Source organism: Ambystoma mexicanum, chromosome 9 (genome assembly GCF_040938575.1).
Source record: "Ambystoma mexicanum isolate Mex_15411 chromosome 9, UKY_AmexF1_1, whole genome shotgun sequence".
NCBI lineage: Eukaryota > Metazoa > Chordata > Amphibia > Caudata > Ambystomatidae > Ambystoma > Ambystoma mexicanum.
In genome coordinates this window covers 971930035-971955122 of record NC_090931.1, presented here as the reverse complement: position 1 = coordinate 971955122, position 25088 = coordinate 971930035, and the positions used below count along the sequence as shown (strand labels likewise).

Below are 25088 nucleotides of genomic sequence, written 5' to 3'. Positions count from 1 at the left end.
CGACCTGTTCCATTCCACTACGGACGAGTAACTCGATAAGAAGAACAGTTCAGACTCCCAAATCCTTATCCATCCTCACTAAAGCCACTCCTAAGGCTTACAGCCAGACGCACCAGCGTGCGGACAAGTGTCGGTCCGTCTGTGGTTTCCAGAGCTTCCAAGAACGATGGTCCAGACAACCGGACAGGTCCCAGAGTCAGCACTGACGCAAGCAACACAAAGCCGCACACAAAAGGTTTTTTCAGTCCCCCTCTCAACCTCAGATGGAAAAAAGGGCATGACACTCCCATCCATGTACAGGTGTCTCCGGTGGGTGGCAGGCTTGCCCTTTACTCCCAATGCTGGCGCATGAGGTTCGCAGACCCCTGGATCCTCTCCGAAGTGTCCACGGGCTACCGCCTACCTATTACTCTCTCCCCTCTCTCCTCTGCTCCCACAGATTGGACAGCAACTCTGTTGGCGGAAATTAGCTTGTTCGTAGAGAGTCAGGCAGTGAAAGTCCCAGCCTCCCAGCGGGGTCTGGGCTTCTATTCATGGATTTTCGCCATACACAAGAAGAACCAGGCAGGCCTGAGAGTTCTGTTGGACCTTTCAATCCTGAAGCTTTCCCTTCCTCTTCAAAAGTTCAAGATGGTTACCCCAGGGCTTATGGCGGAGACCTTATGCATGGGAGACTGGATGTGCTCCCTGGATCTGAAGGATGCGTTCCTACACGTCCCGATCTGGCTGCCCCATCGGTCCTTTCTGAGGGTCAGGATCATGGGTTTTAATTTCCAATACAAGGTTCTACCCTTTGGTCTCAATTCTGCCCCCACGGTCTTTACAAGACTGATGAACACAGTGGCAGCCCTACTCAGGGCCACCATGTATATCCATACCTAGACGACTGGCTGGTCCGGGCAAGGTCTCCGGAGGCAGTGCACCACATCGCCGCCGCCCTCATGAACACAAAACATGAGCTGGGATTTTCCATCAATCTCAAGAACTCACAGCTGGAGCCCACGCAGAGACGAACGTTCCTGGACCTCATCTGGGATACAAGCTGCGAGAGAATTTTCCTCTGAGGACAGGATCATAGCCATCAAGAAGGCCACGGGGCATTTTCTCAGCAGAGCAGTGATCTCGGTGTGGTGGTAACACCTCTTGGGTATCATGGCGGCATGTCTCCTGGCAGTGCCGCATATGAGGCTCAAAATGAGATGGTTGCAGTTGCACTTCTAAGCCTCCTGGAGACAGAAGGGTTCCCATGTGCAGCTGGTTAGAATACCACTTAATCTCCACCTGGACCTAGTCTGGTGGACCACGGACAACATCCTGCAGATAGGCAGGACCTTTTGGCAACCAGTACCTCAGTATACCATCAACACGAACTCATCCCTAGAGGGATGGGGAGCTACCCTGGACAACCAGTGTCCATGTGGGAATGGTCCCTTCAGGAGCAGGAGGCCCACATCAACTGGCTCGAGTTCATGGGCATCTGGCTTGCTCTCAGAGCCAGCCTTCCTACCGATCAGTGGGAAGACGATCCTCATTCAAACGTATAACTCCACCTGCATGTATTACATCAACAAGCAGGGTGGCACCAGGTCTCCTTCCCTATGTACTCTAGCAATCAGCATTTGGGAATGGCTCTGGTAAACATGCACTTGTCGGTGACCCACCTCCCAGTGGAGGCCAACCTGGAGGCAGACGTGCTCAGCAGGCTGGATGCGGACAACTACGAATGGCAGTTGAACAAACAGGTCCAGCAGGGGATCTTTGACAGATAGGGTAATCCTCAGATCTTTTCGCCACCTGGGACAACAGGAGGTGCCACCAGTTTGCGTCCTCGCAGGGACAGGGGCTGGGGCTCTCTGGGCAATGCAGGTCCAGTGGAACAACATGAACGCATATGCCTTTCTGCCCACTCCCCTGGTACATAGAGTAATTTGCAAGGTAGAATTCTACCTTGACAAAACCAAGAGCTTCTGTAAATCGGAGGCTCTTTGTCCCCTCCGGGGGGGTCTAAGCCAGGCTATCAGGCTTCCATCCTCCATAGCAAGATGGATGGTTCCGGCCATCAGAGAGGCTTATGAGTGGCAGCACAAACGACTCCCGGCAAAAATGCCTGCCCACGCTATCGGAGCCAAGGCCACAGCTGTGGTTTTCCAGAGGCACGTTCCGTGGCAGGTCGTCTGCAAGGTGGCTACAGGGGCTACGCCTTCGGCATTCTGCAAACATTACTGCGTGGATGCCATCTCCAGGTCAGATGAGGCTTTTGGTCAGGCAGTTTTAAGGAACTTGTTCTCTTAGGAGGGTCACCTCTCCACCTTGTGGCTACATTCAGTTGTAATCGCCCATACAGTATGAAGGAAAGGGGAGGGGACGTAGGAGTAATTATAGGCTACTCACTGTAGTGACTAAGGTATACTCCTAGTCCATAGTCCCCTTTCCTCAATACTTCCCACCATCATCCGCCCTAATAAAACTGATGTCATTAATCAATGGTAATATTGTCGATGCGTTAAAGGGGACTGAGGAGTAGCACCGGTGGGCAGAGTCAGGGGAGCGCATGCTCCCAGGGCCGCACTCCCATGCGCCTCTAAATTTAAAGGGGAAGAAGGTTTTTTCTGGTGGAAAAAGGTTCCGTCTCCCATCCCTAGCGACGGACGCCCATGCAGTATGGAGAAAAGGGGACTATGGACTTAAGAGTACGTTAGTCACTGCTGTGAGTAACTGCTAATTTCTCAGTGCATTCGAATTGAACCGCTGCATGATGATCCTGGTAGCGACGACGGGTCAGTGCTGCACCACGACCTAGCATCCCTCAACTTGACGTCCTCGCTCCTGCAGCCGTAGAATTTAGAAGCATTCCGCTTTCTCCAGAATGCAAGAGAATCCTGGCTAGGGAAAGAGCACCATCTACATTGTCCTGCAACCGATGCAAGTGGAAACGCTTTACCATGTGGTGTGCAACTCGGCACCTCCACACGTTAAGGCTGCAGCAGTCTTACCATTCTTCCTGTCTTTGGCAAAAGATGTTTTGGCACACTCGTCAATCAAGGTACATTTAGCAGTCATTCATTTCATGCTACACGCGTACCTCGGCCTTCCCTTTGGTCACATAGGTTGGTGACGGAATTCCTCAAGGCGCTGTTTCGAATGTTCCCCTGGTTTGAGCCCCTGCTCTAGCTTGGAAACTCCATGTGTTCCTCTCGAAGCTAATTTGCCCTGCTTTCGATCCTCTACACAGAGCCTACTTGAAGTATTTCTCCTGGAAGACGGCATTCCTAGTTGCCATTACTTCACCCAGACTGCTGGGTGAACTGCAGGCCCTCTCTTCAAACCTCCCTACTTGAACTTTCACCCGTCTGAGGTGGTTTTGCGTAAAAACCCTTCTTTCATGCCAAAGGTCCCTTCTGCATTCCACCTTAACGAACCGTTAATTTTGACGGTGTTTGGCTCTCCTTAGTCTCAGGAGGAACAATCCTTGCACACTCTAGATGTTGCCAGAGCCCTAAAATGTTATGTGGGTCGTACAAAGGAGTTCTAAAAGTCACCACAGCTGTTTGTTGCCTTTCAAACCTGTCCGCATCGGCAATGCCCTTTAAAAGTCTCCCATTGCGAGGTGGCTGTCAGCATGCATTTCCCACTGCCTTCGTCTGGCCAACAGGCCCCTTCCAGGAAGACCAAGAACCCGCTTGACGAGAGCTGTGACTTCTACTTTGGCGTTCCTGTCTGGTGTTCCCCTACTCTGCATCTGCAGACCGGCCACGTGGAAGTCTATCCATACCTTCACAAGGTTCTACTGCGTGGATAGGGATTCCAGATAGTAGTACTGATTCAGCCAGGCAATACTACGCAAACTGTATGCACGAGGTTTGTTCCAGGGGTGAGATGGTTCCTTCTATTGAGCTTTGCCCCAGCCTGTTTTGGTTGTGTATATTTACTGCTGTATAATCTTAATGAAGAGAATGTGAAACCATGAAAGATCCAATGCTGGAGAAGGAACAGGTTACTTACCTGTAACGCCTGTTTTCCAGCATTTGGTAGCTTTCATTGGTTCACATGCAACCTTCTTTCCCTGGCTCTTCTTGGTTCTTACTGCCACATTGTGTGCATCCAAATCTGAAGATGGCCACAGCCTGATGACCGGAAATATTCAAGAGCATTTGAATCCATGACAGATACCAATGCTGGAGTACAGGAGTTACAGGTAAGTAACTTGTGCCTACATCTGTATGACAAAACGTAACCTCTGAAGGTGTTTAAGGCAATCTTCCTCGTATGATGAGTGCCTTATTTATTTTAATTATTTGGCATTCATATAGCCGACCATTCACCATAGGGTATCTTGGTACTAGTGATGGCCATAAAGACACTGTCAGAAGAAGGGTCAGATCTGGTTTATATTAAAGCCAAGGGTACTTCCAGATTCACAGCTCCATCCTGAAGGCTAAATGGTCTTGTAGTTCACCATCGTGGGATAGGAAAGAATTCCAAAGGTTGTAGGTTTGGACTGAGGATGTACGTGAGTCTTTTCTAGAAAGACAACATTTGGATGGTTTGAGATCTTGTAGGGGTGTGTGTTTTTTGTGTAATTTTTACAAAAGGAAATTTAGGCTGACGAGGTAGTAACCCCTGTGTAAAATGCACAGAGCCTTGAGTTTAGTTCTTTGAAGAATGTGCAGCCAATATATTGCCTTTCTCAGTCACAGCTTTTTGTGCACTGAAAACTGCAACAAAGCATAGTTAATGATCAGTGAGGTATTTTTAAATTCTATTTGAAAATTGTAATTAAAAACATGCTCCAATACATGAAGTAGGGCGTGAGCAGAGTGATATTTAAAAAATATGCTGACAGCATGCTCATTGTTTAAACCAGTTAGTGAGATCTTTGGGAAAAACCTGCCTTTTTTTTTTTACAGGAAGAAGCAGAAATCCAAGCAGAACTTGAACGATTAGAACGAGTCAGAAATCTTCACATTAGAGAACTGAAAAGAATAAACAATGAAGATAACTCCCAGTAAGCCATTTTTTATATATTGTAGCCCTTGCTTGACAAAAGTTACTTGATCTGTTAAGTTCATATAAACTTGTTCCTTGCAAGGTCTTAATCCCTGCTTTGACATTTAGGCATGTTCTATGCACTATAACAGAACTGCTTTTCTGATCAACTGTTCACTTGTTAGCACACTTTCTAATGGATGCTTTCCTCCCAGCACCATTATTCTCCAGGAAACCTTTACACCACACATTTCATATTCTCTTCGGTTAATTATTCTGATTTATCCGAAAAGACATGTTATTCTGTAATCTAGCAGAAAATGTGCTGTACTAGTTTTAAAGCCTTTCTTCGTTGCAGTGATTATAGAGTATGTTTTTGTACAGGTGGGAATTAATGCCACAAAATGTCCAAGCAGCATTGAAGTGAAAGTGTTAGGCAGAATCCTCTGCAGTACTCTTAGGGAACACTACAGACAATTAAGTCTACAAGTGGCAGTACAATTTCACCTTTGGAGCCCACAATCGGAACAGTTAGAGATCAACGTTGCCAGCAGTACTTGGATATTGTCAAAGGGAGGAAAAAGTTATAAGAGGGAAGGAAGAAAGGACAAGCCTTTGGCAAGGAAAAGGGTTCACCCCGATTCCTCAAGGTCGGACGGAGAGAACGACCAAATGGACACAGTACCTTATTCAAATGACGAAAAGCTGGTGCTACGGCACTTGCTCCTGGTAGTTCCTGCAGACTCACGGTTCCTCGAGCTTCAGTCGTGGGGACAAGGACGACGTCTGGAGTGATCTGCACTACCCAGGGATGAGGCCAGCAGCAGCAAAGCAATGGTGAATAAAAGGTGCGCTCCTTTAAAACAGGAGAGGGCTCTTCTGGTGGCTATCCAGACCACTTCAGCTTCGTGCAGCGATTTCGACCCAGAAGAGGATTCTCTGGCTGTAGAAGGTGAACTGGTTGATCCCACCAGGCTCAAGGGAAGAAGACTGCGGACTGGATCTTCTCTGTTGTTGAAGGGTAGATAGCTCAGGACTGCAGCAGGGCTTCACCGGGACTCGGGAGTTGCAGCAGCCGTCTTCTTCTCCGCTTCTCTTCAGTTCTTGCAGTTCCAGTGGCGACTCTTGTTTTCCAGCCCAAGAGTCCTGCCTTTTATGCGAAAATGCCCCATTCACACAGCCTGGCTGTCAATCACACAGCATGGGGCGGTTGTCCAGCCCGGACAACCACCTCAGCCAATGGACACAAAGTGAGATTTAGGACTCCAAGGAGACCCTGTGCAGGGGCTTACTAAACCCCTCCCTCACATTCAGCCCACCTAGACACCGAGATGCCAAAGGACGGCTTCTTCGTAGAAACCCGCCAAAGGACGGCGAACAAAGAAGGCAAACCTGGTTTGCTGCGCAAAGTAAAACACAAGAAGGATATTGACAAAAAGAAATGGCGATTAAACCCGACCGGAGCCAAAAGAAAATGTATTTGGTCAAGCAGGTTTATGTTCGAGGCTAATACAATAGCCTAAAACAGTACCATGTTTATATAGTACAATCGCGGTAGAAAAGTTAGGGTGGTTACCACTGCCACCAGTCAAGTCTTGGTGTTAAGGGAACGAAACAAGGCTCCAGAAGGTCCAGACAAAAAGGGATCAGAGTTAACCCTTTCCAATACTCCATGCAAGATGGGGGTGTACTGGGTCTGTAGGTTAAATGACTACTTAAAGTAAATGGTAACTTTACCCGTTTCTGGGGGACAGTAGTCGGCCCCAGAAAAATGGAGTCAGTGGGAAGTCTTAGAGACAATCCTGTGTTACTGCACTGAAGGTGCTGTGTAACACACACAAGAAGTTGGGCTCATGGAGTGGTGTGGCTCCAGAGCCCAAGATCACACAAAAAGTAGAAATACACATGGCAAAACACATGTAAGAGTGGGAAAAAGGATGACACTCTAACCAGGTGGAAAAAGTAAACCCCAGAAATCCAGCAAAGCTGCTGAGGGACTCACTAGGTAAGGGAAATTAGCCATAAATGAGAATTCTCCCTAACACTAAGTGAAAGGCCTAGACCTACATATAACTTCTGTACATGGCATTGATTCAGGGAGAATAAGAGCCTGCCGTTGCATGGGTTTCCAGGGGATTGCTCTGACCCGTCTATACTACTCTTTTCCATGACAAGCACTCCCTAAGGACGCCTTTATGTTAAGGATGTATGACATCTATGATGAGGAAGGCGACCAGGTCCCTTTTTGAGCTTGAACCATAGGTTCTAGGGAGGTGGCGGTTTTCCCTGAAGAATTCTACGGTGAAGGTGAGGACTTGCTGGTCATGGCAGAGGATCTGCAAGGCTCCAGTGGCCTAGACACCTCCCTCGAAATAGACTTTTTGCCCGCTCCCACCCCAAGATAAAGCTTCACACCGCCTTCCACCACTAGGGTGGCCAGTACTATGGGACTATCTGCTCTGTTTAGGTCCAAGGTTCAGTACGAAGTTGGCGATCTTTTGGATAATGCCCCAAAAAACAGACACTCCTGCCCTTCAATGTGGCAGTGATAACACCCTAATTGAAGGTGAAACATGCCTCTGTTCGGCAGTGGGCGGTGATCTGGCAAGGAAACACCGCCAGTCCCAGCCTTTCTTTCCTCCCCTGCTTCGTCTGAGAGCTTGGCAGTGCATGCCGTCTCAGCTAGCCTGAAGACTTCTACCTTCCCGTCCCTTCCACCGGACAGGGAAAGTACGAGTTTCGACACATGGGGCAAGAAGGTGTGCATCAAGCAGTCGTGCACTGCAGGCCGTGAATGCCTCTTGCGCCATTGCAAAGTTCTCCTTCAGCCTTTGAACAGTGGTTGCCAATTTTGATGTGTACGTCCAGGGGGGAGAGATGAGGGATTGCTTCCTGTCCTTCGATTCGAGGTGGCATGTCAGATGCTGCAGTCGGGACTGGATACAGTGGAAGAGCCATGGCCACTAGCACAGTGGTCGGGTGCCACTCGTGGCTGAGGACGTCAGATTTTTGCGTCTGACATCCAGACCAGGCTAATTGATGTGCCGTTCGACAGCCATAACCTTTTTGGCGCCAAGGTGGACAACGCCCTCTAGAATGTCCAGTTGTTCAAGGCAACAGCAACGTTTTTGGGGTTATCAGTGCAAAAGCGTTCCACACAGCCATGATCTCGGGCTGTAGTTTTCGTCCCTTTCCTGCCTTTGCCCGAGGTACTGTGGTCAGTTTGCCCCAGGAAGAGGGCAAGGAAGGCGCCCATCGAGAGGGCGTTGCAGTGGCCACTGTCCCTGCTGCACACCCAGAGTGCCAAACCTCAGTGATTGTCTTCACCATTCATGACCGGTGGGGGGAGGCTTTCCTTGGCAAGCCTGGAATGGTCAAAGACCATGTCCGATGCTTGTGCCTTTCAGATGATCAGGCAGAGATATTGCCTTCCATTCCTTCAGTGCCCCATGGCCCTCCGGCCACCCCTTTGTCTCCGGACCCCATTCGACTGGAGGAGGTCAGTTTGCTTCTCTCAAAAAGCGTGATCGAGCTAGGGATCGATGAGGGAGGGGGCGGTACTCCACTTATTGGCTGGCACCAATGGATGCCTGGAGCTTGCACCCCATCCTGGATCTGCGGCTGTAGAACTTGTTCCTATGCAAGAACAAGCTCAAGATGGTTACTCTAGGCCAGATTCTACAAGCCCTTTATCTGCCACACTGGTTGGTTTCCCTGGACCTCCAGGATGCCTACTGCCATGTGCCGATGCATCAAAAGCACAGGAAGTACTGGAAGTTCGTGGTGGGTGAACACCACTACCAGTTTAAGGTCCCGCCTGTCGGGCTGTCTTAGATTCCCAGGGTTGGGGGGCTCACCTCAGGTGGGAGGTAATTAATCTTTCTCTACCTGAATGACTGGCTCGTCTGAGCTCACTCACCAGATCTAGTGTCGGAGCATCTACTCTGCACATGCACTCTATTGCATAGCCTGGGCTCGTCCCTGAACCATAGGGGTTAATGGGGGTAGGGGGTCTGCAAGGTCTACAGCCATGGATCTTTTGGTTATTGCTCCGGATCGAAGCTCAGGGCTACAACCAAAAGACTAGCTAGCCCCTACAGTTCCAACATTAGCATAGCCCCGGATCTTTTCCAGACCTAGCAACACCCCTTCCCTGAACTTCAAAATGTCGCAAGTTTTGCCTTCACAATCCCTCTTATTTATTGGTACGGTCTTGGGCATCACCTTGGAGGGCTTTCCCATCTGAGGCTCGCGTGGCAAATGTCTTTCAGATGGTCAAACTCCTCAATCCCATAGCCCCGGCCTGTGACTTCCTGCGCCTTTTTAAGCCTCATATCCTCCTGCATCCTAGTGGTGCCAGAGACAGTGCTGCACATGAGATCAATTCAGTGGCCAGTGGTTGCAATTTCAGGGCCACATGTCAGACCCTTTGCGAGTCTTGGACCAGGTGGCTCGGGATCTTGCGTGGTGGGCCGTGCGAGAAAACTTGATGAAAGGCATGTTTTTGCCAACCTTGGCCCCAGTTGACTGGTCATGGCCACAGCCACATCTTTCTGTTTGGAGCACTTATATATCAGACCTAACGTGAGTGGACTGTTTGGAGCTGAGTGCGATCAGGCTAGCCCTGGTCAATTCCTTCCCCCCCTTTGAAACCCAAGAATCCTATGGACTCCTTACTAAATCCCTGCCTAAAGTCTCCTCCCAAGTGGCCAGGGAAAGCTAGACTCTTTCTGATCCTGACCTTGGTTGTGTTGTTCAGCGGGAGGATTATTTGGGGAGGTCTCGTGGGATGAGACACAGTATTTGCCTTCCTCTTGGGAGGATATCCCATCAATGTTAACATGTGTAATGGCTTGTAATAACCATATTTTTGGTTCCAAAAGATACACATATAAATGGGGTGAAAATAATCACAAACTCCTAGACCTTGGGAGAAAACAAAACCCTTCCAAAATCCTAGAAACTGATGAAGCTAAAGACCACCCTAACCTCCAAAGGTACAGTGAAAGGAAAGCTGTGAATAATAACTGCTTAAAAGAACTGCCTTCCCCTTTTCAATCAACTCTGATGACTAATCTTTGAGATGTCTCTAAAGATTATTATAAGAAACAGACTTGGGTTTAAAAGTAAAAATCAAACCCGAAAACTTCATCTTGCCATTAGGGACTACAAATTCCTTAATTTCCTAGGTACTGGGACAATGAAGAGGACTAAAAAGATAACATGTTGTAGGAGTGGTCAGATTGTTAATTAAATGACCCACACCTGTGGGAGACAGACCCTTAAAAGGCCCCCCTAGGTGCAGGCCATAGTGAACGGCCGAGAAAGCAAGAAGCTGAAGCAGCGTGGTTCGTGCAGGCAGAAGCTGGAGGAGAGAGAAGATGCCGGGGCCACTGTTCGGCAGATATCCGCTTCTGCTCCTGAGAGGGTCTGTGCCTCGAATCCTGAAGTGCAGCGGGAAGGGAAAGAGAGTGAAGCTTTCCTTCCAAGGAGGCTGGCCAGTTGGCTGGTGTGCACCTAAGGGCCTCAAGGCTGTCTCTTGTGGCTGGCATGCATCATAGGACCTCAGGAGCGAATTTAGCTCCTGTTGCAGGTGCTTGGGTGACTGAAGACTAACAAAAGCAGATTGCTTGGTCGCGAGGAGTCGTAGAAGCAGAAGTCCTGCGAGTGGATCGGAAGCGCAAGCCTTACCCTGTGAATTCATGAGCTGTTGGTGACCACAGGGCGCTCCGTACCGACTTGCGTGGTCAAAGCAGGCATTCGGTGAATAAGCAGCTCTCACGTATGAGTGAAAGTAACTCTGAAAGTACTTGTGAATACTGAAACACTGAAAAGCAGCATTCGCGTATGAATGAAGTTAACTTTTAAGTTAATTTCGAATACCTAACTATTGACAACAGCAAAAACCTCATGTAACCAAGCCAAAAGACTGTGCCTCTAAACATGTGATTTTGTGGAAAGCCCCACAACCTGATGTGGCAATATTAAGAAATAGTACCTACACGCATTGGTTAAGCCCAGACAGACTAAAATCAAGGCAAATGCAATCCAGCAAATATAACCAACAGAAGAGGGCTAATGAAAGGTGTATATAAGTGGAGGAACTTGTTAGCTGTACTTTGTACAACATATGATAAAAGCTGGGATATACTCAAATTGCCAAAGTCAAGGGAGAAGCAGAATAAAACCCTATCATTATCAGCATTTGGTTACTTGTGCAAAAGGGGAAACTGGTGTCAAAAGGCTGCCCTTCTGGAAATGGATATTCAGAAGGAGAGGAGTATTATTGAAAAGCACCAATATGATTTTTTTTTCCTGAATATTTGGTAAAGGTTTTAAACCTGCAAACTTTCAATACCGTGAAACTGTTGCAAGTCTTTCATCAGTAGATCTTAATAACAAAGCACTTGTGAAAACGCTGTTCGGGCAAACCATTTCAGCAGTAGGACTGGCATGGTAGTAAACCAGGTAGCAGTTCATGAATTGATACTGATAGAATTTGTTTTGTGGTGCTGAAGGAAGAACTTTGTAAAGCTGTTAGAAGTTATATCTCTTCAGAACTTATCAGTTGTGGCAAAATCATCCTGACCAAGACAATTATTATGTCGATTGATGAATTGAGAAATGGTACTTTATTTAAGAAGGATAAATTGTGCACTTGTTTAACGAAAAGCAAGAACCTTCTAGTTGATGTGTTGAATCACTGGAGTTGTTGGAACCTTCAGTTAACAAGCTGAAGTTGCACAGAACTGTGTTGGAACTTTTTTGCAAAACAGGATTTCCTTATTTTCTTTCCTTGAAATGTGAAGCAGAATCCTGCTTAAATATGGGGAAGGGGAAATTCACCCAGGGTATAAGGAGAGGCTGCGATTACATTACTAATGCAATCATTGTTTTGAACTGCCATGCATTTCCTCATTTATTGTATGTATCAGTGTGAGGGACAGATATTCTTGGTTAGTGTTCCCTTTAGTTTATTTTAGGCAGTGAATCCTCATAAGGGTAGGGATAGTGAGGCGTTTATCCAACTTTCTAATTTAATAAAATGGCATTTGTTGAGTAATCTTCACAAAGTTGTCTGCCTCACATTTGTGACCCCTCACAGCTGGTCCTGACAGACAACACAGTGGCCATGCATTACCTCAACAAATGAGGTGGTTCGGGGTCCCTGTCCCTGCCTCTGTGCAGTGAAGAAATTACTGGTTCTGGAGAACAATGTCTCTCGGACGGTGGCTCATCTGGCCAGTTGAGAGAATGTCAGCGAGATGCGCAAGTGAGTTCCAGGCATTGTCTGTTTTACCTACCTATTCTTTTTTCCAAAGAGATGATTATGTTGAGAGTGAGACCCCCCTTTCTGTCGAATGTGGTCTTGGATTTCCATCTCTCAGAAGATCAATCTTCCTGTGTTTTCTCCTCGACCCTTCCAAGGTGGAGGAACATGATGGACCCAGTATGGGCCCTTAAGTTCTACGTCTCGTACTAGAGAGGCTAGGAAAGATGACCAGCTTTTTGTTGGTTATGCTCGTGCCTGCAAGGCTGTGACCAAACAAACCCTGACCAGGTGGATCATTCTCTGCATCTCAGAATGCTAGGATCTGGCTCTCAAGGATGTGCCAGAGGGTCTCTGAGCTTGTTCTATCAGGAGAGTGGCTGCCATTTCGCAGTCCTCTATATTTGCCAGAAAGAAACATGGTCATCTTTGCAAACGTCTGCTAAGCATTTCTGCTTGGATTCCCTTAGGGCCAGGATGCCTGTTTTGGCAGGGCAGTTCTCCAGAATGTTCTGTTGTAGGTGGTGTACTTGAATCTTCTCTCCTACAGATTTTTTCTAACTGCTTTGGGAACCTTATCATAAATGAGAAATACATTAAAATAACAAATTACCTCTTGATAATGTTCTTTCTGAAGGATTTTCCTCCCATGGATTCTCCATCGCCCTCCCAAATTAAAGTACAGTGAATGCTGTAATAACTAAAGATTTTAACTCAAAATATTGAATTTGTTTAAAATGTATGTATATTGGGGAGGGGTTAAAACGGGTCGGGAAGGGGGTGTAGTGGGTTTAAAAGCTTAGGGAACCAGGGGGCTTGGAGGGGGGACCCCAATAAAATAAAAAATTCAATATTTTTTCATTAAAGTTTAGATTTTATGGCATTCACTGTAATTTAATTTGTTAAAATCACATGTAACCCATCTCTTTGGGAAGCTAGTCCACCTTCATTCTGTGATCCCTTAACACCAGAGTGCCAGGGTAAAAAGTGGAACGGAGGTCACGTGGTGCAGGCGTCTCAATATGTACTGGACCAATGTCCTTTCCTGCACGGGGCACATAGAGGCCTCGGGTGGAACCAATGTGGAGCTGCGCTGCTCTCCCTGGGAGCGTAAACATTTCCAAAGAACAGCTGCGCTGGGATAGGGAGGTTATCATTGATGAGGAATCAGGACAGATTTAGCAGGGAAGGCTGACGAGTCTGTTGGAGGAATGGTGTCTCAAAGAAGATTACTGCAGGTAAGTCATGTATCATCCTAGAACTGTGATGGGAGTGGTCCACGTTTTAAGAAAATAAGACATTTTGAGGTCCTGATCTGGCATCTTCCCCTTGCTAAAGAGGATAAATGATGGTGTTTAGTTAACAAATGTAAGGAAGTACAAGTGATAGCCTGGCATATGTCCCTACAAAAGACTTCTCCCTGCAGAACAGAAGTTGCTACCTGACCCCTATTGTAATAGACGTGCAACCACTGTCTCTTCCTTGTGAGCCAACTCATCACACGTTTTAAAACCTGGGACAATCCATCAAGAAACAGCTTACTTGGGGATGGCCATACTTTTTTTCAGGACGCCGAACCCTAAAAAATGCTGATGGACATTCCTGTACATGTTGGATCTTGCCAATGTAGAATTTGAGTGCACTACTTGGATCCAAACAACGGACTTCAGGCTCACTCTCTTCCGTAGATGAAGTGGTGCAAGAAGTGCAGGTAGATGGATTTGTTGATGCAAGGGAAACTCCTTTAGAAAGAAGATTTTTTAACCCAGTCACCTTGTCGTACAAAATTTCAGAAAGGCTCGCGAAACTGAAAGAGCCTGAAGCTCGTGAGACCCTCCTCACTGATGTTATGTGCATAGGGAAAAACACTGTCTATAGAAAAGCATACATATGCTCAGAAGGAGCTGGCTTCAAGTATGAGAACCAAGTTCAAGTCCCAAGTAGGGACTACAAAAGGTTTTGGAAGAAAAGCATGGAGGCCTTTCAAAAACTGAAGAAAAATAGGAACGGCAAAATAGAGCCTTGTTCTGGAAATCTCCATGCCGGGTCCAATGCAGTCAAGATGATGGTGATTCCACTCTGCTTGAACTACCTAAGCACCAAAGGAATATGTTGGAATGGAGGGAACGCAAACAACCAGGCTTTCAGTAGATGAAGTCTCCCCCCACCGGGAAGTTACTGTACAGAAGTTCTTGCATTTGAAGTTCTTGCATTGCTTGTTCATGCCGTTTGCAAACAGTTTGATCTGGTGAAAATCCTCACATAGGGAAGATTGTTAAATTATCTCTGTTCAGCTACTATGCATGCAACTCTTCTGTGGGTCGACTCAGTGCGTCCTCCTGAGTGTTCAGACTGGCATCCAGGTGAGAAGCCAAATTTACCTCATTCTCGATCATCCCAAACCACAGTAACGTAGCCTGCGGACACAGCTTTTGCAACCCCACCCATCTCATTGATGTAGAGAATGGTGGTGTCCATGGGGACCTGGACTGTCAATTTTCTGGTAAAGATTGCAGTGCCAGATGAACTGCTGAGGGTTCCAGTAAGTTGATGGGGCAGAACTTCTCTCAGCCTGCCCATTGGCCACTGACTGATCTCTCCATTCCTTCAAACATGTTTGTGATCAGACTGGTCATCTGCTTTTACTGACTGAATGATCCCACCACCCAAAGGAGGTTGCCCATGGGCGTTCAACAAAGCAGGTGCTCATAGACCTGTTGGAATTTTCCCTGATAATGACCCTCTTCTGTCTGTTGAACTGGAATCACTAGCTCCTCGGGGCCCACTGTAGTGACTGCATTGTTTGTCTTCCAGGACCATACAAATGCAGGACGCCATGAGCCTTGGCATCCTAAAGAAAACCCCAGCCCGGAGCCCCTGTTGCAATGGAAAGGGGCTACCGTAGTCTGTATGCTTGTCACTTTCTCCAGGGGAGGGAAAAATATGTCTCGCCCTGTATCTAGAATTGCTCCTATAAACTGTAAATGACTGCATTTTGTCATAAAGGACTTCTTTATGTTGGGGAAACCTAATAAGTTACCTTTTCTGATATGGCCTGCAAGAGCCAGTCATTGTGTTAGATTAAGATTTGTTTCTTGAGTAGCCACTACCGCGATCTTCATGAATACAATTGTATGGTCGTGAGTGCTTACTACCAGAAAACAAAGTTCCTTCCAATGTTTGGGCTGGAAAAGGGGTGTGAAAGTACGTGTCCTGCAGATTTATAGACAATTATGCTGATCTAATGCTTGCATATGCACCCTCTTGAATAGCTGGTTATCTGGAATCTGTCCTTTCAGGGGAGCTTGTTGAGTCTATAGTAAAAGATGTCTTATCCCCTCAATCTTCTCGCATATAAAGTAGTAACTGGAATACAAGCCTTTCCTGGCTTGTCCTGGGAGGGGGGGGGGCAAGCTCCACCGCTCCCTTCAGCAGCAGCTGAGGGATCTCTTGAAATATGAGGTGTTCTGGGGAATCAGTGGTAGGTGGAGGGCTATATAAATATGAGGCAATAGCCATATTGAACCATTCGAAGGACTTGCATGTCCGTGGTCAAAATGTCATGCTGCTGAAAAGAGCTGCATCCCCCCACCCACCCCCGTCAGGCAATTTGTGATGCTGAACTCTCTGAACAAATTGGGAACGGTTTGACGCCACCAACTGGAGCGACTGAAAGGCCCATATCTGACACTTTAGTCTTGCTAGTCTGGGGCATCTTCAAGACCTAAATCTTTTACAACACTGTTGCGACCAGCGTTTGAGGCAGAACCTTTGCCCGTAGAAGGGAAATAGTATGATTTGCACCTTGCTCTTCCGGAAGCAGAGGCTTTGCTGGACAGCTGAGAACAAACTCTTCCCTCCCCTCGTTGCTGGTGGGATACCACAGTTAATATTTCCAGCACTGCATAGGAGTAAAAAGGGGAGGGGGAGCCGGCATAGCCCCAAAGACATAGTCTACATTCTGCTGTCTTAAAAATGTACAGTGATTAATCAGTGTTGGTACCAAATAAGTATGTCCCATTAAAAGGTATATTAACCAGCTTTTGTTGCACATCACCTCCAACATTGGTAGCCCTTGTCCATGAGTGCCCCCTTACAACTGCAGCTGTTCCCATAGTCATGTCCATGCAGTCTGTGGTGTCTAGTCCTGTTTGCAAACAATGCCTCATGGCATCTGTTCCATCAGCTGCAAGCTGTCAACAAGCTTCCTGAATGTCAGTGGTCAGATGGATCCTGGCCATTTCTTTAAGGTGCTAAGGCTACAAGAAATAAAACCTTTCTTCATAGGAGTAAAGTTACTTAGATTCCCTATTGGGAGCGGATGATGGGGGAAAGCTGATGTTAGGAAAGATGTATACAGTACCCTTTGGGTGCACTACAACAACCCTGACCTCCTGGCAATAGGAACCCAACCTTTGGTATAGGTCTGTACTACACAGGTTGGTAGCGTGATTGAGCAGCCAGGCTCATCTCGCGAGGGGTCCATGTGAGCTGTAGGGGAGTTGCACATAGATTCACAGTGACTCGTATTCAAATACACTCTTACACACAAGGCTTCTTGATTAAACAATTATTAATTTCTCCAGCATGGGGTCTGGCATGGATTCACATGCTCATGAAGATTCCCGTCGTCAGGCTGGGAATCCTCGGTACAGAAAAAAATCAGTATCAGTTTCGTTTCTGATCTGTCTTTCCTAGTCGTAACCAATCCCTGATCTCTGGGTCATACTGCCCACAGCCAATGACTGCCCTCTCCCTAAGCCCCGCCTCCCAGAGCCATCCTCAGATTTTTACCGCACGTTCAAGTGTTGGGAGTCCTCGTGCTATAGCTCTCGAGCTTTTGCTGCGTTTTCGCGCTTTTTCAAGGAGAATTTCTCATTTTTCGGTTAAATTGAGCCTCAAGCTCCATCTTTACATCCGATTAACGGGGACCCGTTTCGGAAGTTTCTACGCCCCGCAAGGGTGAATATTTCGTCGAATGACGCTTTTGGAGGATTCCAGAAGTTTGAGGCCTACCCTGGACATGGCCCAGGAGAAAGGGAGCTCGAAGCCCGGGAAGCTGTTCAGGGCTTGCCCTGGATGCCAGCTGCAGAACGTGTTCAAGGAAGACGAGCATTCCTTGTTCCTCTGTCTTCACGAGGACAAAACGCACGTGGAGGAGGACTGTACGTTTTGCGGGAACATGTTGGAGCGGACCATGAGGGACCGCCATCTTCGTCTCGCCAACTGGCTGGAGGGAAAGAGCCCGTTGGGTGAGAAGAAAAAGAAGAAATCCGAGCGGTCTTCTAAGTCCTGTGAGGGCGCCCCGGCGACGGGGGCCCAACAGAAGGCTAAGCACCGCAAGTCCGCAGGCACCGGGAGCGCCGAACGGTCGGGCTCCTCGGCTGCCAGGCAGGGCGCATCCTCCCCGGCGCCATCAACTACGAGCCAATGCTCTGGCTCGGGTAGAAGGAAATCCGAGATCCCGGCCAAGCTTCTGGAGAGGCCCCAGTCAATCTCGAAGATTTCGGCTGAGGGGGAGCGAGGCGGGGAGCCCTCCCCCAAGGTGAAGGCCAGAAGCACGCAGTCGGTGACGAAGGCCTTGATTCACCCAGCCAAGGCCTCTATCAAGGAGGTCACGGCAACCCTGGCGCAGCCTGCGGAGGTTTCACCTGTTGCAGCGGCCTCTGGGCCCAGAGTCTCCCTGCCAGCCCATCGAAAGAACCCCCATGAAGCCCCCGGCGAAGAAAGAGGGGGGGGGGGGGGCGCCAGTGGCCGTCGTGGATTCAGACACAACCTCCGAGGAGGAACTTGTTGAAGTCCCTGAGTGCCACGACGCGGGCATGGAAGTGGACCAGCCCGTCGAGATGCATCCTGACGACGGGGACGACGGAAGCGGCGGTGCTGACGGGACCCCAGACCAACCGTCGTGCCCGTCGCAGCCAGTGCCGCAGGACAACTCGGCGGCCATTTTTATGGCAATTTAATCCTTATGCTCTGAAATAAGGACTAGATTGCCTTTACCCCCGACGGAGGAGCCGGAGCCAGTCCCGACGGAGGAGCCAGGGGCAGGGCCATCGGGAAGTCCACCACCCAAGAGGAGAAGAACACATCCTCCTGCACCCTTCCAGCCCTCAAGGCCCGCTTCCCCGCCCAATGAGATTGGATCCTTCCATGCGATGATCTCCAGGGCATCCGAGCTTTTCCAGCTCTGCCCCGAAGAAGAGGGGTTCCTCTATCAACGTCGAGAGACCAAGAGGAAGACGGTCCTCGCGGTACTTCTACTGGATGACATCTGGGATGAGGGGCTCTCCCTCCTCAAGAACCCATCCATGACGCCGGCAAAAAGGGACCGATATGAAAAGAAGTACCGGGTCCTCGACGCTGCCCCTCTATGCCTTAGAGCACAGCTGACCCCGGATTCAGTCGTCTCGGCGGCGGCCAGGAAGTAGGCAGGGGGGCATCAGCATCGACATCACCGCCAGACGGCGAGGGAAAGAAGCTTGACGCGATGGGACGACGAGTCATCACGTCGTCGGCAACGACGATTAAGGCGGCCAACGTCCTGGCTATCGTTGCCCGTTACGACAGGGAACTTTGGTATAAAATCGCTCCCTTGTTGCACTTCCTGCCAGATGACAAGAGGGCAGAAGCCCTGGAAATCCTGCAAGAAGGCGAGGTGGCATCGGACCACGCCATAACGGTGGCGACTGACATCGCTGACACCGGTTTCCGCCAGTTGGGCAGCGGTGTTTGCCTCAGACGGCGCGGATGGCTTAAGGCGACGGATTTCTGCCAGGATGTACAAGCCAAAGTGTTGGACATGCCTTTCGACGGGAACAACCTGTTTGGGAAGACAGTCGATGAGTCCCTGCAAGCCATCAAAATGGACTCTGAGACAGCCCGGGCCCTGGGAGTTCTCCAGCAACGACGGCCGTCCTTTCGGAACTCCGGAGGCAAGCAAGAGGCCTCCAAAGGTTCCGGCAGCGGCTCCTCTACCTTCCGCCAAACGGCTTGTTCCTCGTCGCAGGAGGCCTATAGAGGACGGGGCAAGTCTGGAGGTTCCCACCGTCGTCGCCAGGGAGGTCAGGGCGGCAAGGCAGCCTCAGAACAGGACTGAACCGACCGTGGCGTCGGGCCCCCACTGAAGCACCCCGGTGGGAGGCCGGCTGGCTAAGTTCGTCAGTGTGTGGGAGTCCATCTCCACAGACCGTTGGGTGCTGGATACCTTGGCCCAGGGGAACGCCCTTGAGTTTCTAAAGAAGTGCCTGCGCGTGCCACCCGTGGCCAGGAAGGGAAACCACGTACCCCAGCTGCTGCTGGAGGTAAGGGCCATGCTCAAGAAAGGTGCCATCGAGCTCGTCCCAAAGAGACTTCGCGGCTCTGGGGTCTACTCAAGATACTTTCTCGTAAAGAAGAAGACAGGAGGTTGGCGTCCCCACACCCCCATATCAGTTTCTGAATCCAGAGATTTATTGGGCCTACTAGCAGATTAGAAGTCTGTTGTAATGTGTCTTGTAGTGGAAAGGTTTATTTTCAAACCATAACACATTTCTTTTTAAAGTGATTTTTTCTGTGCACAGAATGTTCCAGCACTTATCCTTAAACCAGGACATGCCATACGTTTCAGGAAAAGGAACCAAGGAGTATGACAACAGAAGGCACCGCAAAATGCAGTTTCTAATACCTCTATTTATTTACTCTAGTGAAGTAGAATTTCTCTGCATCTGTGACCCTAAGCAACTGTTAATTAGCTTAACCTGCAGACATTTAAATTGAAGGCTTTGTCAAGCCTTCGCCTTCTTTCTTAGAATTCCTGTTTCTGAGTGCGATTACCTCCACTAGGACAGCAAGTACGTTTCAAAACTGTAAACCGATCAAAATCATTCAACCTTTCATTATTACAATGGTGTTTGTAATGAGTCCTTATTTGTATGATGTGCTTTCTTCTTGATTTTGGGCCTTCATTAGAATATTACCTCACCATATTCCTTTTAAGGCTACACAGTTTATTTTTTGGGAAGGTTTGGAAGGGGACGGGCACGCATATGCAATTCGGATGGAATATGTTTTTTCAGACTGTTCATCAGTTTGTCACAAAAGAGATTGTCAACTATTTTCAGATAAGGCCTCTATTTTAAGGTAGATGACTTTCTTTTTTTTTAATTAAAAAAAAAATTCTTTTTATCTTTACAATTTATATTTGTGAGATGCAAGATGCAAATAAATGGCCAAAATGCTAATCATTCAGGTCTTCTTTCACCACAATCCTCTTCAATACAATTCTGCGGTTCCTTCTCCAAGATCTCAGACTCGAGTAAATGCAGCGAAGGTCCTCGCATATTAAGTATCAAGGTCACATATACCTGCTCCATATCGTTTGCCCATACCACCCCTCCAAATTGGGGGGCAACCTTTGTTTCCATTTCAGAAGTTACTGCAGCTTAGCGAATAACAATCCCAAGTTTAGGTAACTTCTTTGCCGGTATACCCTAACAAACCACTATTTGGGCATCAACTAGGCCTGATGTTTCATCACCTAACACAAGATTCAGCAAATTTCCGCCCAGGATTTGTTACCTCAGAGCACCAGCATAGCATATGCATCTTATCACTGTCCATTTCTGCACCTGGGTCACTTTCCCCTCACAATCTGCATTAAACATTCAAATCCGAGTTGGGGGATAGTGTAGCCTGTTAAGAATTTTAAATTGTATTAATCGAAATTTAGAATTATACAATAGTTTCTTGGACAAGCTACAGTTTATCTTCCAGTGAACATCTGAAAACTTTGTAAATCACTTTCCGATTCATCCCTTACTACGGTTCGCCCTAGTTGTAAATCACCCAGTCCATGTCTGTACAGAATGGAGACACTTTTTTTTCCTCTCCTATGTTGTTGATGTATGATATTCCTGTGTATCGAAGACTACATCAGGAAGTGTGGCCAGCTTGTCCTGAATGCTGATCTAATGAGAAGATAGTAAATCAATTGCAGGCGAGTATCACCCACTAACGTAATGCCATCCAATTCTACAAATTGACCTTCCACATGCATACATATCCCCCAATACACACATACTGCCCTGCCTCATACCACCCTCCAGTTAATAAGGGGGACACATTATACTGTTTGTGTTAACCCTTGCCACCGGGCTAGTGTACAGCAGTTTTATCAATTACACAAAGCGTGGTCTGAAACCATAATTTGACATAACCCGATACTGCAAGGGCCATTCTTCTATGTCCCATACCCTTCCCTCCATGCTGCATGGGCGTCCCTTGCTAGGTCCCTTGCTAGGGACGGGAGACGGAACCATTTTCACCAGAAAAAACCTTCTTCCCCTTTAAATTTAGAGGCGCGCAGGGGCGCAGCCCTGGGAGCACGCGATCCCCTGATTCCACCACCGGCGCCACTCCTCTGTCCCCTTTTCCACGTCGCCAAGAACATGCCGATTTCAACAGCACTCTTGGGTTTGTCTTCAGCCATGTAATACCATGCGCTCTTCCCTGGATACTTTCTTCTGTATTTTTGTCTTCTTTTATCAATCAGCTTACTTGGTCCTCTGGTGTCACGCTTCAGCAGGTGTCCAGCCTGTGCTCTTCCCTACATCAGATCCCCACGCTCTTTCCCCTCCTCTGCCTTGAACCCGACCACGGCTTGGAACATTGTACCGTGTGCGACGCACTTACACTGTATGCTCTGAAGAACAGGCTGGCTAGGTGGAGGGAGTTCTTCTAAAAGCTGCCTCCAGAGGACTTGAAGGACTTTGTCAGGCATAAGTCAAGGCCGGACTGCTTTTTTCCAGCGCACCCTGCAAGGGCGACTCCTTCCCAAGGAAACACCCGGGCTGGAGGAACCTCTCAGGTGCTCACACCTGCACGGGTACCGAGGCTAGCTCAGCTACTGGCCGCCAGGCCGAGGGGGTCTGTAGATCCTTCCGGAGACAGTGCTGAGGGAATGCAAGGTTCTTTTACCGGGTATACACCCGAGGGGCTACGCCCTTGTACCCTCAACATTTCCGAGGGGGCGCCTGCACGCAGCACTACTGGCGAAACTACGAAGGGCGACACGCCTACCAAGCGTCGGCCTGAGGTGCAGGGTAGGTCTCATGCTCTGCCGCCAAGAGTCCTGAATGAGACGGGCCCCAGTGAGCCAAGCACCACGCTCTTCCAATACCGCCCAGAGAAATGGAGCAGGTGGGAGAACGAGTAATCTGGTGGGACTAGTGTCAACCAGGTATGTGGCCTACAGCTTATCCATCCGCATCGCAGGGCAGGTTTACCCTGCAACCAGCTAGAGTATGCACCGGTCCCAGCAGCCACCTGCTACCCCCTTCAACATCACCTGCCACCCCACCGGCCTACGAGGACAGGTTCTTTCAAAAGTTCCTCACTCTCATGAGATCTCCTCAAATGGGGGCCATCCTTAGGGGTGCGATCAGGGGCATGCTCCCTCCGGCACCTCCAACTGCGCCTGTAGTCATTCCTCCGATGGTTCCAGCACTGCAGGCCCTGGTGCAGCCCACGCCGCCCACGCCGGCTCCTTTGATTCCAGCTCCCCTGCCTCCTAAAGTTCAAGCTGTTCCGCACCAGCCTCCGGCTCAGGTCCCTATACCTCAACCCTCGGCACCCAGCATTTCTGCAGCAGCACACCCTGGTGGACACAGACGAGGAACAAGACTCTGACACACCATCGTCCACCAAGGCCTTCCACGAATGACTCGCAGGTCTGGAAGAGTACTTGGGCCTTCCTCAACCCGAAATCGAACAACTGGAGGCGGGGCTACTGGCCGAAGTACTCATTCTACGCCCCGTAGCTAGAACAGGGATCCCGATGCAGAAGGATGTTGTTGCCTTGGCCAAGAAGGCGTGGCTCAAGCCCCACTCGTCTCAGCCTGTTATTCGGCGCCTGGACGCCAAGTATAGGAAAATGGGGGATCCACTCTTGCTGTTGGCCCACTCTCAACTGCACTCTTCAGTGATTGTAGCAGCGTCACTCTACTCACAGCCTCGGTTGTCCTCGGCTACCTCGTCCTCGGTGCTGCTAGGCAAGGAGGAGAAGATCTTAGAGGCGTACGGGAAGAAGCTTTATTCCAAAGCTTAACTGCATTTTTGTCAATCAAATCACGTATGCCATGCTGGCAGCTGTTAACCAGAGGCTTTTGTGGGAAATAGCTGACTTACTTCCAGAACATCCGGTGCAGAGCCAGGCATGTTTCAGGGCGGGACTGACAGAGGCTAAAATGGTGGCACAGGACATCATGGAGTCCATCGTGGCCCACATTGGCATGTCTGGCCGGGCCATATGCATCGCCACAGACATAAGAACTGCCTGGCTTTGGGCGACTAAATTCAACCCAGACGTCCAGGAATGCATGTTGGACCTTCCATTTGAGGGTGGTGACCTCTTTCACTCCACCACCGATGAGGATCTAGATTAAAAGAAAGTTTGCAAACTGCAAAGTCTTTATCCTTCTGAATGCCACGCCCAAGGTATACACCCAGTCACATCAACGCTCTGACAAGGGGCGGGCGTTCGGGTGTGGGGGGGCTAGGGGTTCCGCGGCTTGCAAGAATGGAGGTCCAGGCAGCCTGGCGGTTTTCAGAGTTAACAATGGCGCAAACAAAAAAAGGGGCTTGGGTGCAAGGGCTTTATTCATCCCCCCCTCCTCCGCAACAACCTAAGGGGGACAGCAGACATAACACACCCCTCCGGGTCCACGTGTTTCTGGGGGGGGGGGGGCAGGCTTGCCCTTCACGCACAGTTTTGGTGTCAAATGTTCATGGCCCCCTGGATCCTCTCTGTAGTGTCCACAGGGTACCGCCACTCGATCCCTTCCTCTCCTCCACGCCTACAGATTGGGACGTCAACTCTGTTGGCAGAAATGTGGTCGCTCGTTGAGAGCCAGGCAGTGGAAGAGGTCCCTGCCTCCCAACGAGGATTGGGCTTCTACTCCCGGATTTTCGCCATACCAAAGAACCAGGCTTGTCTGAGAGTTGTGTTGGACCTCTTCACCCTCAACCTCTTCCCCTCTTCAATATTGTGGAGACATTGTGCAGGGGAGACTGGATGTGCTCCCTGGAGCTGAACGACGCCCATCTCCACATCCCGATTTGGCAGCTGCATCGCTCCTTTCCACAATTCAGTATCCTGGGATGCCATTTCCAATACAGAGTGCTAGGGGCATTTACTAGGCTAATGAATGCAGTGGCTACCCTCCTCGGGGCGCAGTGCCACCACGTCTACCCATACCTGGACGACTGGCTTGTCAGGGCGAAATCTCCAGAGGCGGTTCATTACACTTCCGCCGCCCTTATGGTAATTGTTAGAGAGAGTTCTCTGTTAAGGCTAATTTCCCAAACCTAGTGAGTCCCCCAGCAGCTTTGCTGGATTTTTGGGGTTTATTTTTTTTTCTACTGCTAAGAGTGAGACTCTTTTTTTTCTACCACTCTTAGACTTGATTTGAGAATATCCTTTCACTGTGAATGTGTTTTATGGGCTATGGGGTCTTTAACTCCATAGGGCTTCATGTGATTTTGGTATGTGTGTTACACAGCACCCTCAGTGCAGTAACACAGGGGTGTCATAGTGACCCCCAAACATAGACTCCATACCCTGGGACTGACTACTGTCTCCCAGGGCATGTGAAGTCACCATTGGCTTTACTAGTCCCAAATTATGAACAGAAACCGGTACAAACCATCATATTGTGGATGTACTGGTCGGGGAAATTTGATTGCACCGGGGTCTGTTGTTCGAGGGGGCACGTCTCCGTTCCCCCTGATCGAGTTTTGGCTGGTGGCAGTGGATTGTGGGCAAACTCCTGGAAAAGCTGGCCATCTCCCAGCT

At 49.0% G+C, this 25088-nt stretch overlaps 1 protein-coding gene across 5 annotated transcripts in view; it reads left to right on the top strand.

Annotated features, from left to right (window-relative positions):
- TLK1 (tousled like kinase 1) overlaps positions 1–25088 on the top strand; it is a 1414233-nt gene that overhangs the window by 898606 nt on the left and 490539 nt on the right. For all 5 annotated transcript variants that reach the window (XM_069616191.1, XM_069616192.1, XM_069616193.1 and 2 more), the window contains one exon: positions 4908–5005. In XM_069616191.1, coding sequence (XP_069472292.1) covers positions 4908–5005 — 98 coding nt within the window. The remainder of the gene's footprint in view (positions 1–4907; positions 5006–25088) is intronic.